Here is an 18,628-nt window from a genome sequence, read left to right as displayed (position 1 = left end):
GTGTATAATAAGTGATTTTAAAATTTGACGAGGTCAACAATCAACCAAAGTAACACTGAGGCTGTAATCATTTGAGTTTTATTTGCCTCCCTTAACATTCCCTAAACTCTAATTTCAACTCTTGATTGTTTAGTGATAATATATTTTTATGAGTTATACATGACACTACTATTTTGTGTTGAAAGCTTTTTGGTTTTCCACAATATGATGGAGAAGCAAGTGATTTTAAATGTGTGCAACCCAAAGACTGTACATACTGTATGTATGTGCTTCATAACAGGCTGGAGAAGTGAAGCCAAATTGTCTCTGAGGCCCTCCAGCGGCTGGCTACATTACAATTTTTAACCTCGCCCATGTCCATGAATGGAAAACAAGACAAATGTACATATTCTTATTGGACAAGCTCATTTGACGTTGATATCTCTCACAATATTTTTCTTACGATAAATACTTTATAGGAGTTATTTGATGATAATTAAAAGGACATGGTTGAAGGAGTGATGTAACTTGAGAGTTACACACACTTTCCAACATGCACCTGAAGCCATTAACAGCTCTATGTATAAGCCATGTTCTGCTGTAAACTTTTCTAACAGACACTCAGCAGGGAGTACTTTGCTGTTATTCTGGTATGTTACTAATTTGGATGTCTAAGCTAGCTTGTACTGATATTATAATTAGAAAACCATCATGAGTGAATTACTATTAACTTGATGGCCTTAGCAAACACTCAAAGTAGCAAGGTAAGGTTAACCAGTCACTACTTTTTAAATGCACAGACAGAACGAGCAGAGCATAAAAGAAAGCACTTCTCCATTCAGATGGGTAATTACTGCAGGTGTCAGAGCTAGATGAAAATCATGGAGAGCAGCAATGTTTTTTCTCAAAAAATAGGCTTTGTTGAGTGTAAATATTGACTGCTGTTTACCAGTATCAATGCGCCCATCTTAAGTTGCTCTTCAGGTAATAGCTCACGCACCCAGCATGAAGAGGGGCAGTTTCCAAGACCAATATGGGAGGGTGAGAAGCAGACACACTGTCTGTCTGACTGTATCCTTTGTGAATGCTCTGGCTCCAAGGTTTCTACTGTGCAGACACAATTCCACCAAATTTAAGCTTCTGCACAGTGCAAGTCAGTGGTGCCATGCTGTCAACTCATCAGTGAAACCTCATATTTATAGTCCAATGAAATAGCACAAGGTTGAAAGCACAATAGTTTCATTTATGTATAGCATTTTGGGGTGGCAATAATTTTTCTACATCTGTCCTTGAGAGAAAATACTATTTCTTAAAAATCCATTTTCTCTACCACTTATCCTACACAGGGTTGTGGGGAGTTTATCCCAGGGGACTTGGGGCACAAGGCGTGGGACACCCTGGATGGGATGCCAATCGATCACAGGGCACAATCACTCACACACACACACTTTGTAAATGCCAATCAGCCTACAATGCATGTCTTTGGACTGAGAGAGGAAGCCAGGGTGCCCGGAAGAAGCCCCCGTAGCAGGGGGAGAACATGCAAGCTCCTCATACAGAAGACGGAGGCAGGAATCAAACCCCAAACCCTGGAGGTGTGAGGCAAATATGCTAAGCACTAAGCCACTGTGCCCCCCTATTTCTTAAAACTGATTTTTTACTTTATATTATTTTAAATTATTTTAATAAATGTCATGGGTGTAATGGCTATTTTCCCGGAAAAGTGGAATGAATGAATGAATGAATGAATGCAGCTGTGCATATACAAACCACAGGCTAGTAAAGAATAAAGTGAACCTTCTACTAGGCAGGTTGCAGTCTGTTTGCAGACTGTCTGAGGACTGAAGCATTGGATGTCTTGTGATTTGTTAGCGTCTTGGGTTCAAACTGTGAAAGTGGTCACAAATGTTCTGTATATTTTGGGCGTGCATGCACTGCATTGTGAATTTGGATCTGTTTGGATCTGTAGTTGTATACACAGTTGCTTTTTATAGTTCTGCTGTGTATTGTTAAAACAGTTTGGCTGTTTAAAGGCTCGCTGTGGGTATTTTGGTTTATTGCAGATGATATCATGTGAAAGGTGATGATTACCCAAGGTTGGGCTTATTTACTGTGATCCCCATTAGAGATTCCATCAGACATCCACCTGGTTCAAGCTCATTGTCAGACCACATAGTGGTCTCCAGGTTCCTAACGAGCTGGGAAAGAATAGAATTTCACTGTGCTGTAATGTATATGTGACAAATAAAGTCTTCTCCTCTTCTTCTTCTTCTTCTTCTTCTAATACCAGGTAGAAATACAGTTTAGATTATGATGTACCCTGAACACTTTCTGTACTCACCGTGAATGAGAGAAGCAAATGTGCCTGCAACACGAAGCGTGTCAGATGGCATTTGGAGAGAAAGCGCATCTGATGCTATCACAGAATGTGTATCGCTTTGGCCTTTTATTGCTATGCCTGCATACCTAATCACAAACTGCTCTGTTATCGCCACAGCAATGGCCAGCACAATGGCGTCCTGATTCCAGATTGGTACGTGCTACTAAACAGCACTGATTAAATGACTGTCTGCTTCCACATTTCACACACAGCACTGTTATCAGAACAGTGCTAATAAGGTCACTTGGTATAGAGCGCCAAAAAGGCCCTGGTGTAAATTGGGCTAATCTAATATCAATCTTTGCAGTACTTTGTCTTTCGGTGCTAACAGAGGTGATAGATGTGTATTCGTGTGTGGAGTTGTATGTCAAATAGGAAGAGATTCAGTGAATGTACATGTGGATGTTAGAGAGTGTGAATGTCTGACTGGGTTTTTATATCAGACGTGATGATGGCCTGTGCTGGAAGACTAAAGCTCCCAAAAGAAAGTTTGATTAACATTGTTGGAGTTCTGGCCTGGTCAAGAGGGCATTAAGCTAACATCATCCAGTGGAACACCCAACCTCTTCCAGGAACATTCAGGCAACACACAAGCTCAGCTGAAATAATAATCAGCTGTGTGTGTGTGTGTGTGTGTGTGTGTGTGTGTGTGTGTGTGTGTGTGTGTGTGTTTTTGTGTGTGTGTTTGAGAGAGAGAGTGAGTGAAACATAGACAGGCAGGGAGAGAGCATGTACGTTTTCCTACAAATGACCCAGGGAGTCAAGTTGACCTGCTGTCTAGGTGAATTATAAAGAATCTTTTCAGGATTTGTGCTGCAAAGCAGTTTTTTAAATGTATTTATTTATTTTCTGCAACCAACAATTTTATATCGCTGTCTCACTGTCTCACTCACTCTCTCTTTTTATCATTTGTTTTTCATGATCAGTCTGATTCCTGTCAGTTTTGCTTACTTGCTTGGAAAGAGCTGGCTTTGCTTTAGATCTGATCTCACTTCTTCCCACTAAAAAAAAAAACCATTTAAGATGTCAAAAGCATCTGGCACCTTAACAGAGGTCTGCTCAGCATGATGTTTGTGTCACGATTCACCCTTTAAGCTGCGTACTCTAAGCGCGAATGCGCGAGCACCTGCTTTTCCGTTGTTGACCGTAATGACATCTGGACACGTGTTTTGTTTATGTTTCTGTCATGTCTCCTCCCTGTTCTGTCATTGGCTGGGATTTCACGTGGGTCTGTATTGCTCTCAGCTGCTAGCAGTTTAGACGCTGATTATGTCCGCATATATACCGCGCGCCTCCCAGCACACAAGGCGGAAGATTAATAATACTTTAGAGTTAGTTAAGTTCGTAGCGTATTCATAGTCACGGTCCATGTTTAGAGTTAGTTTAGTTTGGATCATAGTCATAGTCACGGTCCATGTTTAGAGTTAGTTCGCGTTGGATTATCCGCTTCCAGTCCCTCATCATAGTTCGTTTCTTGTTTTGTTTATCGACCTAGATTCCTGCCTTGCCCCGTGTATGCCTGTTTGCCAATCGCCTGACCTCTTGCATGTTTGTGGATTACGTTTTGGATCACGTTTTGGATTTGTCTGCCTGTCTCTCTTTCTAATAAACAACTGTTCATCCGGCATTTGCATCCGTCCGATCTCTGCTCCGTCACGATTCGTGACAGAATCTTCCGCCTCAACATGGATGCAGCACGAGGACGAGAGAGAAGTCACGCCACAGAAACCAGGGAAATAGTAGGACAATACCTCATCGGGGAACGCTCGGATTACTGGCCGCATTTTTCATCCGTGCAATTTCCCCAAAGGTACGCCGTTGAATTGCCGCCAGAGACAGCGGGATTGGGGAGCTACCCGCTGGAGTTCCTCTTCAGCTGCCAGGTGTATTTCTGCAGCTTGGCATTTCCCAAGCCTACTAAGAGAGAGTGGATCGGGTTCCTGGTGTCCAGGTTTTGCGGTCCGGCCCGTGACTGGGCGGAGCAGCTGGTGAGTGCTGGGTCGCCAGCCCTCCATGATGTCACTCAGTTTGCAGAGCTGTTTATGGAGGAGTTTTCACAGCCTGGACAACTTCGTGGTCTTTATTTACTGGGGTGGAGAGTCAATGGACAGCCCCAGGTGGACCGACCATTCAACCTCTATTATGAGGAGATGGACAGGGCAGTAACCAGCGATCCACTTCAGTTTCCGGCCAACGCGGGGGCGAAATCTCCGAGATGTATGACCGAGGGCTGCGGGAGAGAGACTCAACTTCAATGTCCCACCTGCAAGAAGCTGGGCCTCCAGGAAGCTTTCTTCTGCTCTCAGGAATGCTTCAGGAGCAGCTGGCGGTAGCATAAGAAACTCCACCGGAGAGCCCGTGCAGAGACCCAGCCCGGGATCGACAGGGTGACCTCGGAGCGCCCGTCGGAGGTCCTAGCACCAGAGCCCCAGCCGGAGGTTAACCTGGCGACCTCAGAGCTCAAACCTGAGCCCCACGAGGTGGGCTCACCTGCCGAGCTCCAGCAAGAGGTCAGCGGGGAGGCACCGACACCAGGCTCTGACGTCCAAGTCCAAGTCAAGTCTCAAGCTTCTGAAGTCCAAGTCCAGTTTCAAGTCCCTGAGGTCCAAGTCCAAGTCAAGCCTCAAGTCCCTGAGATCCAAGTCAAGCCTCAAGTCCCTGAGATCCAAGTCAAGCCTCCAGTCCCTGAGGTCCAAGTCAAGCCTCCAGTCCCTGAGGTCCAAGTCAAGCCTCCAGGCTCTGAGGTCCAAGTCAAGTCTCAAGTCCCTGAGCTCCAAGTCAAGCCTCACGTCCCTGAGGTCCAAGTCAAGTCTCACGTCCCTGAGCTCACGTTCAAGCCTGCTGATCCAGTTGACCAAGCTCTGCTAATATCTCAGCCTAATGACCAAATGCTGCTCATGCCCAAGTCTACCAACCCGGTCGCCCAAGTTCAGCCCACGCCCAAGACTACTGACACGCACAGCCAAGTTCTGCTCACGCCCAGTCTGCTGACATGCACAGCCAAGTTCTGCTCACGCCCCAGTCTGCTGACACGCACAGCCAAGTTCTGCTCGCGCCCCAGTCTGCTGACACGCACAGCCAAGCTCCGCCCGCGCTCGAGTCTGCTGACACGGCCAGCCAAGCTCCGCCCGCGCCCGAGTCTGCTGACACGGCCAGCCAAGCTCCACCCGCGCCCGAGTCTGCTGACACGGCCAGCCAAGCTCCGCCCATGCCCAAGGTTCACCTGGTGACCTCAGAGCCTCAGCCTCCCTGTTCAGCTGTGGACGTCGCTCAGCCTCCCTGTTCAGCTGTGGATGTCGCTCAGCCTCCCTGTTCAGCTGTGGACGTCGCTCAGCCTCCCTGTTCTGCTGAGGTCGTCGCTCAGCCCGCCTGTTCTGCTGAGGTCGTCGCTCAGCCCGCCTGTTCTGCTGAGGACGTCGCTCAGCCCGCCTGTTCTGCTGAGGACGTCGCTCAGCCCGCCTGTTCTGCTGAGGACGTCGCTCAGCCCGCCTGTTCAGCTGAGGTCGTCGCTCAGCCCGCCTGTTCAGCTGAGGTCGTCGCTCAGCCCGCCTGTTCAGCTGAGGTCGTCGCTCAGCCTCCCTGTTCAGCTGTGGTCGTCGCTCAGCCTCCCTGTTCAGCTGTGGCCGTCGCTCAGCCCCCCTGTTCAGCTGAGGTCGTCGCTCAGCCTTCCGGCTCCATGGCAAACGTCGTTCCCCCCTACTGCTTCGAGGAGACCCACGCTCCTCTCCCTGGCCGCATGGAGACCCACGCTCCTCTCCCTGGCCTTACAGGGGACTTCGCTCTGCCTTCCAGTTCAGCTGGGGTCGTCGCTCCGCTTTCATGCTCCGCCGAGGACTTCGCTCAGCCTGCCTGCCCGGCTGTGGATGTCGCTCTGCCTTCATGCTCCGCTGAGGACTTCGCTCAGTTTGCCTGCCCTGCTGTGGTCGTCGCTCTGCCTTCATGCTCCACCGAGGACTTCGCTCAGCCTGCCTGCCCGGCTGTGGACGTCACTCTGCCTTCATGCTCCGCCGAGGACGTCGATCTGCCTTCATGCTCCGCCGAGGACTTCGCTCAGCCCGCCTGCCCTGCTGTGGTCGTCGCTCTGCCTTCATGCTCTGCCGAGGACTTTGCTCAGCCTGCCTGCCCGGCTGTGGATGTCGCTCTGCTTCCCTGCGCCGCCAAGAACACCGTGCAGTTTCCTGGCTCTGCCTAGGACATTCCGTCCAGGGGGCCGGGTCCGCCAATTAAATGGGATGACTTATGGCACTCCGGGAGGAGTGCCTTTGGGGGGGGGGTTCTGTCACGATTCCCCCTTTAAGCAGCGTGCTCTAAGCGCGAATGCGCGAGCACCTGCTTTTCCGTTGTTGATCGTAATGACATCTGGACACGTGTTTTGTTTATGTTTCTGTCATGTCTCCTCCCTGTTCTGTCATTGGCTGGGATTTCACGTGGGTCTTTATTGCTCTCAGCTGCTAGCAGTTTAGACTCTGATTATGTCCGCATATATACCGCGCACCTCCCAGCACACAAGGCGGAAGATTAATAATACTTTAGAGTTAGTTAAGTTCGTAGCGTATTCATAGTCACGGTCCATGTTTAGAGTTAGTTTAGTTTGGATCATAGTCATAGTCACGGTCCATGTTTAGAGTTAGATCGCACTGGATTATCCGCTTCCAGTCCCTCGTCATAGTTTGTTTCTTGTTTTGTTTATCGACCTAGATTCCTGCCTTGCCCCGTGTATGCCTGTTTGCCAATCGCCTGACCTCTTGCATGTTTGTGGATTATGTTTTGGATCACGTTTTGGATTTGTCTGCCTGTCTCTCTTTCTAATAAACAACTGTTCATCTGGCATTTGCATCCGTCCTATCTCTGCTCCGTCACGATTCGTGACAGTTTGGAGTGATTAGTTCTCTGAAAGCACTAAACTTCAGAGAACTTCTGATGTTTCGACACACATTATAAAAATAAATAAATAAATAAATATTTCACAATTTTAATGCACAGGTGTCAAACACAAGGCCCAAGGACCAAGCACAGCCCGTTGCCTCATTTCATTCGAGTGTGACCTTGCAAATGTAATATTGTGACAGCATGTAGTACCCACCACTCAATATTTTTAAATTAACTAGAATTCACAGCAAACCTGTAGCATAGCGACTGCCACTGTCCAGCACATATGGGCTCACATCTCAACATCTCAACATCTCACAGGGTTAAAACACTGCTTAAATCTAATGAGCTGTTGCGTTTGATGCAAGACAGACCAATGGCTATAACACAAGTCAGAAACATCTGGTTTTTGCCTTAAGTGTAATTCTGTGACTCCAAATCTTAAAACGTAACACCCAATGAAGAGAAAACTTGATAGAATATGAAGACAAGAGAGATAAGCCCATGTGCGTTTTTCTTAAGTGTTTTTCTTAATGTTATATAGGCTAGCATTGATATTTGGAAAACAGATGCCGTATACATTAACACAACCATTTAATCAGTTAAATAAATGCTATCATCTAGGCCTAATAGTGTATACAGTTGAATAGTTCCTGTTAGCCCTTCTTTTCCCCTAGAATTGTCTGGTTCTGCTTTCAGAGTCTATGATATTGGTGTTAATTGATTGAGAGTAGATATGTTAAAAATGAACAGCTTTAGTGCACTGAGTTTGCATGTTCTCTCTGTGCTTCAGGGTTTTCCTCTGGGTATTCTCAGTTACTCCTCTGGTATTCTCCCCCAGTCCAAAGACATGCATTGTAGGCTGATTGGCATTTCCAAATTGTCCGTTATGTGTGAATGTGTGTGCCCCCCCACCCCCACCATGTGCCCCGAGTCTCCTGGGATAGGCTCCAAGGTCCCATGCAAACCTGTGTAGGAACAGAAAATGGATGGATGAACAGCCTTACTGTCTTTCGGTTGAAACTTTAAACCGAGGTCCTGACTCACTGTGGTCATTAAAAATCCCAGAACACTTTTCGTAAAAGAGTAGGGGTGTAACCCCGGTGTCCTTATGAAATTCCCTCATTGGCCCTTCTCTATCATGGCCCCCTAATAATCCCCATCTCTGAATTGGCTACATCACTCTCCTCTCCACTAATAGCTGGTGTGTGGTGGGCGTTCTGGCGCACTATGGCTGCCGTCGCATCATCAGGTCGATGCTACACACTAGTGGTGGTTGAGGAGATTTCCCCCCAATACTATGTGAAGCACTTTGAGTGTCAAGAAAAGCGCTATATAATTGTAAGGAATTATTACTGTTATTATTATTATTACATTACTGCCCTCAAAGGGCTCCCAAAATTACTGATGTGGCCTGGGCAGAATTTGAGTTTGCCACCCATGTTTTAATTTGATGAGTAACCTTTACACCCATCAGTATGCGGATGCGCAAATCTCCCCCAAATAAGGACTAACACAACCATGGCTGCCTTCATATGTTTTACTGCAAACTGCAACATACAGTTATACGAGAGGAATCATTCAATTCACATTCAGTTCATCACAATATTCTGTTGTTCAGATGTTTCTTCAACTCAGAAGTATTAGCGTCAAGGGACGTACCAAAGAGCAAACGGGAGGGGGAAACGTTCACACCATCATTTATCACTGAGATTCTTTCTCTGCCTTGTTTTTAACCCTAAATTATGTCAGTGAATTTCTACTTTTTTTCCACAGCAATTGTAAATGGAAGTAACAGTTCCCTTTTTTCAACCAGAGCTTTTGCAGTTGCAACCAGCCCATTTAAGGTGGTATATTGCCAGACCTGGGCTTGTTATGGTGAAATGCACCATAACTTCCTAATTTACCACAAATTAAATACAGTTAGTTCCAGAATTATTTGCACCTTCTGTGAAAGTAACCAAATTGACCTTAATCTGTGCAATTATGAAACTGTAATGTTTGGCTTCTTCTTGGCTTACCTCACCATCCTACTTACAGTGCGAAGGTGCAGTATGCGCACACTTCCTACCGTTAGCACATTTTCAACTGCCCCACATTTTTGTTCTATGACCATGAGATTTTGAGTGCTTATATATGTTTATATCATTTACCTAAGTTATTCAAGTCAGCATGCAGCTTTGCATTTTGTTTTGAAACCGCAACATAACAAGTGACAAATCCACATGCTGATGGATGAGAATGTGCTTTTAAACAAATTACATAACCTCATTTGGTCAATGTGACATTTGTACAGCATTTGGTCAAAGCCAAGAATAACATTTTACATAAATTGAAAATTCTTTAAGAAGAAAGGTTTGTTTATTTACTTTTCTGATGGCAATAATTTTGACAAATAGGGTATATTTTGAAAGAAAAATATTATCTATAAAAGAATTTTTGAGGGTGATTTTTTTTTGTTAGAGAAAACGTAAGCAGTTTCTTTGATTGAGTGGAAAATTTTAAATGTATATTTTAACATTCCTTTGCCTTTTTCTTGAAGAGTGGAAATAATTCGGTCGTTGGACTCGGCTGTATAACATTGATGCCTTTGAAAGTCAGACAGCTGATTTTAAACTAAACTGTATTTGCTATAAGCCGATGTCTTTTCATCCCTTTCTCTGTCCTTGGAAAATGAGCAAAAGAAAAATATGAGCTGCACAAATTTGAGCTTTTTGGTGGTTTGAGAATAACATTACTGGGCCTAGGGTTTACTGTGAGGATTTAGTGGACCAAACATGGAAGTGAAGTGTGATTCTGGGCTGAAGGATTTGCTGGGCACTGAGATAGTTGTGTGAAGTGATTCCAGAGGGGAGGTTTAAGGGGTTGCACAGATTGTGGCTAGGAACAGAGGGATCAGTTTGGTTTGGCAGCAGAGAAGAGAGCGAGACAAGGAGAGAATCCGAGAGGGTCTGAGTGGACACGCACACTTAACTTGTGTGTGGTGTGTGTGTGTTTTCACTCGTGTGTGCATGGCTGGCTTTCCTTATCTGCATACTTCCTGCAGCATCACTGGAGAGTGCACTGGCAGGGAAATGTCACTCATACACACTTTACAGCTCAGTTTTCTGAATGCTGTCTTATTCTGGCTCTCTGTCTTGCTGATTCTAGGCTCTGTGAACCGCTCTGACCTGCCACCAGGCCTCCCAGCTTTGCTCCATGCCAATTGCTCCAAACTCCCGTTACTCCTGAGCCAGGTTTTGGTGCCAAATACTTAACATGCCAAAAGCCCTTCTTGCTCTTTCCATTAATATTCCACCCCTCCCAGCACAAACTGGGTCCAGCTTCTTGGGCTTTATGTCATTATTCACACTGGGCCTTATTCAGAGTTGATGACTTAAGTATCCAAAGTGTATCCAAAGATACTGGGAAAGTTCTCTGTATTCAGAGGTGATTTATGCATGTGCTTAAGTTGTAAAGTATGTAGTTCATATATCTGATTATACTCTATTGTTCTTGAGTAGAGGTGTCAGAGATGTTTTTCTAAGCACTGAGGTGCTTAGTGGTCAGCACATTTGCCTTGCACCTCTGCAGTTGGGGGCTCGATTCCTGCCTCCACCCAGCATATGCAGAACTTGCATGGTCTTCCTATGCTTCGGGGGATTACTCCGGGTACTATGAATTCCTCCCCCAGTCCAAAGACATGTGTTGTAGGCTGATTGGCATTTCCAAATTGTCCATTGTGTGTGAGTGTGTGTGTGTGTGTTTGATTGTGCCCTGCGATGGGTAGGCACCCCATCCAGGGTGTCCCCCATGTTGTGCCAGAGTTCCCTGGGATAGGTTCCAGGCTCCTCGCAAACCTGTGTAGGATAAGTGGTATAGAAAATGGATGGATTGATGGATCTAGACCACAACTTTTAAACATAAATTCTTGCCTTAAGCCTGAAAAAACAAGCAGATCAAACATTGCCAACTGCAATATGATGTAAAAGCAAGATAATAGTCCAGTATCTTCCTGATATATTGCTACATGAGTAGCAGTAATTATAATTATTACATTAATCACTCCAAATTTGGTTTAACAACATGACTTACCTAATTCAGCAGCTTATAACAGATCCTATTATATGCATTTTGTTTTTCTGTATTGTGCAACAGCAGTTACTCACACAACTTAATAAAGCCAGAAGTTATAACTTGCATGTTATTTGATCATGCTTTAAATTTGAATTTTTCAAGTTAATAAAATAAGTTGTTGTTGTTGTTGTTAATTTGATGTGTACTCCTATAAAGAAAGCCTGCCCATAGTTTGAAGTATAAGCTGACTGAGAACTTATCTGCTACATTACAGTTCACTTTATGCAAGTGTAGTTGGAGGATTTCAAGATTTTATCACAAAAAATTTATTTAAAATGTATTCCTCAAGCTAGACAGTGCCTCTGATTAACATGCTTTTCCCTCCAATGTCCTCTGTGTGGAAAAAAAAAAAAAAACATTAAAAAACTGAGCCATGGACTTAAATGGATAATGCATTAATTATGTGTTTAATATTGGTCTCAAATGGCATTCCATAGTTTTCTAAGTGAATTTACAGCCTGAAACATACATTTCAGCATGACATATTATGGTTATATCACACTGTCAGACAGTGGCACTGGACTTAATACTGCTCCTTGCTTAAGATGATAACACACAAACATACCTCCCACACACAACTGAATACTGATATGTGCAATTCCAGTATTTACTTTCTACAAACACTCAACCTAACTCATATAGCCCTATGTACAGGTGCATCTCCAAAAATTTCAATATCATGGAAAAGTTATCCCCCCCCCCCCGTAATTTAATTCAGAAAGTGGAACTTTCATATATTCTAGATTCATTACACATAAAGCGAAGTATTTCAAGCCTTTTTTTTTTGTTTTAATCTTGGTGATTACATCTTATAGCTCATGGAAATCAAAAATCCAGTATCGCAAAATATCAGAATAAAGAATTTATAATACACAAATGACGACCTGAGAAGAGCTCTAATCAGCTAATTGACTCAAAATACCTACAAAGGTTTCCTGAGCCTTTAATCTCTCAGTCTGGTTCAGTACACATAACCACAATCATGGGGAAGGTGAAAGTAAATTTTGTATTTCATTTGGAAATCAAGGAACCAGAGTCTGGAGGAAGAATGGAGAGGCACAGAATCCAAGTTGCTTGAAGTCCAGTGTGACGTTTCCACAGTCAGTGATGATTTGGGGGGCCATGTCATCTGCTGGTGTTGGTCCACTGTGTTTTCTCAAGTCGAGAGTCAATGCAGCATCTACCAGGAGATTTTAGACCACTTCATGCTTCATCTGCTGACAAGCTTTATGGAGATGCTGATTTCCTTTTCCAGCAGGACTTGGCACCTGCCCACAGTGCCAAAACTACTAGTAACTGGTTTGCTGACCATAGTATTACTGTGCTTAATTGGCCAGCCAGCTCGCCTGACCTGAACCCCATAGAGAATCTATGAGAGACACCAGACCCAACAATACAGACGAGCTGAAGGCTGCTTTCAAAGCAACCTGGGCTTCCAGAACACCTCAGCAGTGCCACAGGCTGATTGCCTCCATTCCACAGCGCATTGATGCAGTAATTCATGTGAAAGGAGCCCCGATCAAGCAAATTAATGTACTTTTTAGAAGGTCGACATTTCTGTATCATAAATTCTTTATTCTAATATTTTGAGATACTGGATTTTTTATTTCCATGAGCTGTAAGCCGTAATCTTCAAGATTAAAACAAAAAAGGCTTGAAATATTGCACTTTATGTGTAATATGTGTAAAAAAAAAAAATTTTTTTTAATTACTTTTCCACAATATTCTAATTTTTTGAGATGCACCTGTATGTTTGGATTTTTATTGCCAAGTGTTATGGCCATTAGTGCTTCAGTACTGATTTCTCACTTCTACAACAATGTGTCATTAGCATTCCATCCTCTGTCAAATAAATAAATAAATAAAAGTAGTCTGACTGCAACATTGGAAGGACATTCCTTTTTCCTCATATATCAACATAATTTTTTTTGTCAGCAATGAGGTTATAGAAGGGGGTTAAGCAGGAGGAAATGGGCTTGGTGTGAAGGTAATGAGGGACAGGATGCAATGAAATTGCATCCCATGGAAATTCCACTTCAAAGAACTTTTCTTGTGGTTTTTCTAAGTCGTACAGGTCATGTTGTTAATAACATTTTCTGTCGTGAAAGGAAGGCAAAATTTTGTGAACTTGTTTTTGGACTTAGGATTCAGAAGGCAATGAATATAAACAGGTCTATATGCACACACACACACACACACACACACACACACACACACCCTCAGACACTCATACATACCCAGGGGCAATTATAGAGAATAGAGAAGGCTACTGTCATGTTTTTGGGAGGTGGGAGGAAATCGGAGAACCCTTACCAACACAAAGAGAACATATGAAATATGTGAGAGAATACATATAATTATAAAAATGAAAGGACATATTCAATTTGACTAAGAAAAATTAAGAAAATGTTTTTATTGCACCTTGAAGGCTCTGTAAAGAAACTATATTATTTACAACCATTGTAATGGACCACAAAGCGGTTCTTCATTTACTAGATGCCAACCTATTTTCATACTGCTGCATATATACGAGGTATATAAGTGGGGCCTGGCTCGCAGGGATCCATGTAGCATAGCCAGGGGGTCCATGTTTTTTTATTACTGTTGTTGTTATCAAAGTTCTTATACTTATAATTGAGGGTTTTTTTAAAAAAAGTTATTTACCTTTTTAACAGGTCACATGAACTGAATGTGTTTAACTTAAATCTTAAAACCCCAAACCAGGTAGGCTTATAAATAACGTCAACTTGCATCTGTTTTGTTCTGTAATTAAGTAATTAGCCTAATATATAATACATAATTGGATTGTATACATAAAAAATACTGTAAATCTGTACTGAAGGGGTCTGTCAAATGTGGTTTACAGGTAAAGGGGTCCCCGACTGCAAAAACATTGAGAAACCCTGCTTTTATGGAACCTTTTTTTTTCACCCTGGATAGTGTAGCTTGTCCCATAACCTCAATTTAGTTACAGTACATAATGCAAAATTTGAAAAGATTTGGGGTTTCACGATTATTATATATATATATATATATATATATATATATATATATATATATATATATATAGTTGTATCTGCCTGGTAATACTAAAATACTTCAATTTCTAAAGTCGTGCACTATTCATTATATACTATATGGCCAAAAGTTTGTGGATATCTGACCATCTCACCCACTGTGGGGATTTGTGCTCTGTCACGATACGAAGTTGAGACGGATGCAAGTGCAGGTTTTTAAACATTTAATACTAAACAAACAAAATACAAAAGGCTCTACAACTAGGATGCAAACCACTGTGGCAAAGACAAAACACGGCAGCAGAGACAAAGGTATAGTTAGACGACGTAAGCCAAGGAAGCTGGGCAAACAGTGGCTATATATAGGAGTGCTCGTTAACCAGAAAGTGATTCGGGTGCTGGTGGTCATGTGACTGATGAGTACGGTGCAGTTGCTGCTGGGAACTGAAGTCCAGAGTTCCTTCCCTGATACATGACATGCTCATTCAGCCACAAGAGCATTAGTGAGGTCAAGAACTGAAGTCGGATGAGGAGTCCTGGTGTGCAGAGTTCTACTTCATCCCAAAGGTTTTCAGTAGGGTTGAGGTTAAGTTTTTCCACACCAAACTTGGCAAACCATGTCATGGACCCCACTTTGTGCACAGGGGCATTGTCATGCTGAAACAAGTTTAGGCCTCGTAGGTTCAGTAAAGGGAAATTGTAATGCTACAGCATACTTTGACATAATATACAATTGTGTACTTCCAACTTTGCTGCAACAGCTTGGGGAAGAACCACATATGGATATGATGTTCAGGTGTCCACAAACTATTGGCCATGTAGTGTATTTTGAGGCTTATAAAGGTTGTAAATTGTATTATATATGCAAAACCAACAATATCAGCCATGAGTTGATATTGTTATGCACACTCTACCCATAATTACAGAATTGTTTGCGTGTATTTTGTTAAGCTAAAGTATATTGCAGTGGAGGCGGGGTGTGAACATCAACCCTACACCCCCAAGGGAGCACAGCTGTTCATAGCCAACGTTTCCTCCTCCTAGTTCCTCCCTCCGTGCCTCACTCCTTCTTTCGTCTCTTTTATTCATTATTTTTTGTTTGTTGTGCTTTGCTAGCACTGGTGACAATCATTCCTGACTCAGGGAGGTTTGATTCCCAGCACTGTTCTCCTGCTTCCTTTCCAGAGTAGCATTAAAACCTCTGACTGAACTTCCTCTCGTAAGAGATGAGGCCTTTTCAGCTGAATAGAAGGACAGGGATGAGTGGGCAGGAAAAGGGAAGGGTTAAAGGGATGAGGTTATGTGGGAATGCTTCAGAGTCCAGTATAAGGGCAAATTGAAATGGTTGTGTCATTAGCTTCAGTGTTGCTACTTGCCCTCAGCCAGCTAGTTTCCTCAGTTTCCTGATATCTATAAACTTGCAGTCCATTGTTCCATGGTTGTATTTTGTTCTCTAATCAAATAGTTCAGCAAATAGTTCAGGCAAGTTGCACAAACTATTTTTCAGTGCATCCTAAGAGGTTGTGGCCAAATATCTTCTGTGTAGACATTAAAGGTCACATAGATGAAATAGCCAGCATGGTGGAAACAAAAAGTGATTCAGATTCGTTAGTCTGAATATATATATATATATATAATATATATATATATATATATATATATATATATATATATATATATATATATATATATATGCAATAATATATAATATATATGTATATGCCTTAATGGACCATCAGCACATTGATAGTGATAAGCTAAGTAATGTTTAAATAATATCCATACATTGTGCTTTAGTGAATTCCATTGTGACCAGCACTGTGTGAAAGAGTACTTGCATGTTGGTAGGTTGCACATCGCTATTCACGCCCACTCAGCTGGAGTCAGACAGGCGACGCATGCCAGCTCCAAGCTGCTGATCCACTCTCATTTTCAGCTGAGCATGGCAGAAAAAACTCCCATAGACATAGACACGCTATAGACATTGCATCCTCCAGACATGAAACTATAAGCTATAAGGAGCTTCTAGTGGTACATCCTTAAATAGTGCAATATGATACACAGATTTATTATATTGCACTGGTTTATTTATTTTTGTTGTTAAAAGTGTAGCCTAAAAACCTCGACACTGGAAATTTAATTTGCAGCTTGTGTGTGGATGTTAATTGAATGTGGTTCACGTATTCTTTGCTGCACAATTAAAACGGCCTAAAAAATAGAACTGAAACAGTTTTTGCTTTATGGAAAAGATTAGAGGAGTCAGCTCCTTTTTTGCATTACTACTAGTAAAAAAATAGCAGCTGTGCAACCCCTAGAGGAAATATCCAAATAAAAGGAGAAATACTGTAATTACAAAATTTGTTTTTAGTTATAGCAAATGTTCACTGTCTAATGCACTATAAGATTTGTGTTCTTTCAAGGTTTAGGTTTGCTGGCTTTTAAATCCTGTGGTTAGACACTCTGTGAGTCAGAAACATTAAATACCATATTTTGGCTTTAAATATCTTGATTGAAGAGACAACATAAAATGCATATCTGGTCAGGGTTACTGTGACCTTACACATACTGTCTGTGTGGCAATTCTTTTATGACGATGTTGAAAATTTGTCGGCTTGCCAATTGCTCAACTCCATGAAATATGTATTCATAAAATCTCCATTTTGATCAAGAGTCAAGCTGTGAAAAGAGCAAATGTTACTTACCTGCATGTTGCCTTGATGATTAACCTTTCTGTTGAACTAGCTAGCTCTCTCTCTCTCTCTCTCTCTCTCTCACACACTCTCTCACTCTCTCTCTCACACACACACACACACACACACACACACACACACACACACACACACACATTTTCAAAGAGCATGGAAAATTATTTGATCATTTAATTATCACATTTTGTAGATGAAGGAAATGCCTAATGACTAATACAATCAAGAGGAAATTTCACAGTTATTCATTGTGTATTATTATATTACAGCATTTACCCAGACACAATGAAGCTTTTAAAAAATAAACAGCATGTAGTAAATACCCAGTGGGTTGGTGCTAAGCCCCATTACCTTTATGAACATCAAAATTTTACTTTTCCCTCCCCTGAATTCAAGCAGAGATCTCACTCAAGATCTACTAACTCAAGGCCATGTGTTTGCAGCCTAATGTTCGTGAGTGTGCTCTGGTGTTTGGCTTTTTCATTGCCAGTTTTAGTGTCTTAGTGTGTCTCTCTAAGGTGAACTTTTTAAACACCCATTTTATATGGAGCAGCCTCAAAAAGAGACGTAAACTTGAAACAAATGAGCTCATCTTGTTCTGCTCTCAGATCTTTCTGCTCTCACAGTGTGGCTTCGTTCCAGCTTGTCATGAGTGACAGCTCTTTGACCGAGAGAGATTAACTGATGCTCAGGCTGCCTGCTTTGGTTGTTAGAGTGCTATGGTCAAGCTTGATTCAGAAACACACCTGGTTTTGTGTATAATCATTCTCCTAGTGGCAAATCATAAGAAATTTAATGAGCATTTCCACCATGACCTTTTACCATTTAGACTTATGCTGGCTGAGTTTGAATATCAAAGAGTAAGAATATAATTATACTGATAAGTGTTTTGCTTTGCTTAAGTGTTTTTTATATATAAAAGACATGGCTTTGTTAAATTTTGAAATTTTCTCAGGGATCCTGTCTTAGAAGCAGCTGATAACACCTTAAGGCTACATTACAGGCACATGTGAATTCATCCAAAAATACCATTCACATGAATCAATGTTCTACAGAACCCAGCACATCCAAATAGATTTAGACTCAGATTTGGATTCTGGGCAAAAAGCTCTCAGCCTCTCACCAACCAGATTTCACTGTGCAAGGAAAAGAGGTCACCTTGTAAGCCTCATTCTGTACGCTGCATATTCACACCATATGCACTTAGCTAGAAGGACAAAAATGAATAGACTTTTGCATATATCTATGTCATGTTCGTCTCTCTCATTCTCAGGTACCCATTCCCCACTGTGTTCAGCACATGTAGCAAGAAGGATCTTGCAGCCAGTCTGGACAAAGGAGTGGGGATGTGTCTTTACAACATTCCAGAGGTCAAAGTGCTGTATGGAGGACAGAAATGTGGCAATGGTTATGTGGAGGAGGGAGAGGAATGTGACTGCGGAGAACCAGAGGTACGATTTATACAACTTATTGATTATTCAACTAGCTCTTATACTGGTTGCTTAGTGAGTCATTTTGAAATTGTTGTACAGACCTAAAGTATTCAATACAAAGAGATGATA

The 18,628-nt window shown here is 42.5% G+C and overlaps 1 protein-coding gene across 1 annotated transcript in view; it reads left to right on the top strand.

The window, feature by feature from the left end:
* adam12b (ADAM metallopeptidase domain 12b) overlaps positions 1–18,628 on the top strand; it is a 175,725-nt gene that overhangs the window by 124,613 nt on the left and 32,484 nt on the right. The window contains exon 12 of the mRNA XM_053633490.1: positions 18,340–18,517. Coding sequence (XP_053489465.1) covers positions 18,340–18,517 — 178 coding nt within the window. The remainder of the gene's footprint in view (positions 1–18,339; positions 18,518–18,628) is intronic.

This window comes from Ictalurus furcatus, chromosome 9 (genome assembly GCF_023375685.1).
Source record: "Ictalurus furcatus strain D&B chromosome 9, Billie_1.0, whole genome shotgun sequence".
NCBI classification, from domain to species: Eukaryota; Metazoa; Chordata; class Actinopteri; order Siluriformes; family Ictaluridae; genus Ictalurus; species Ictalurus furcatus.
This window is presented reverse-complemented; position numbering and strand designations above follow the sequence as displayed.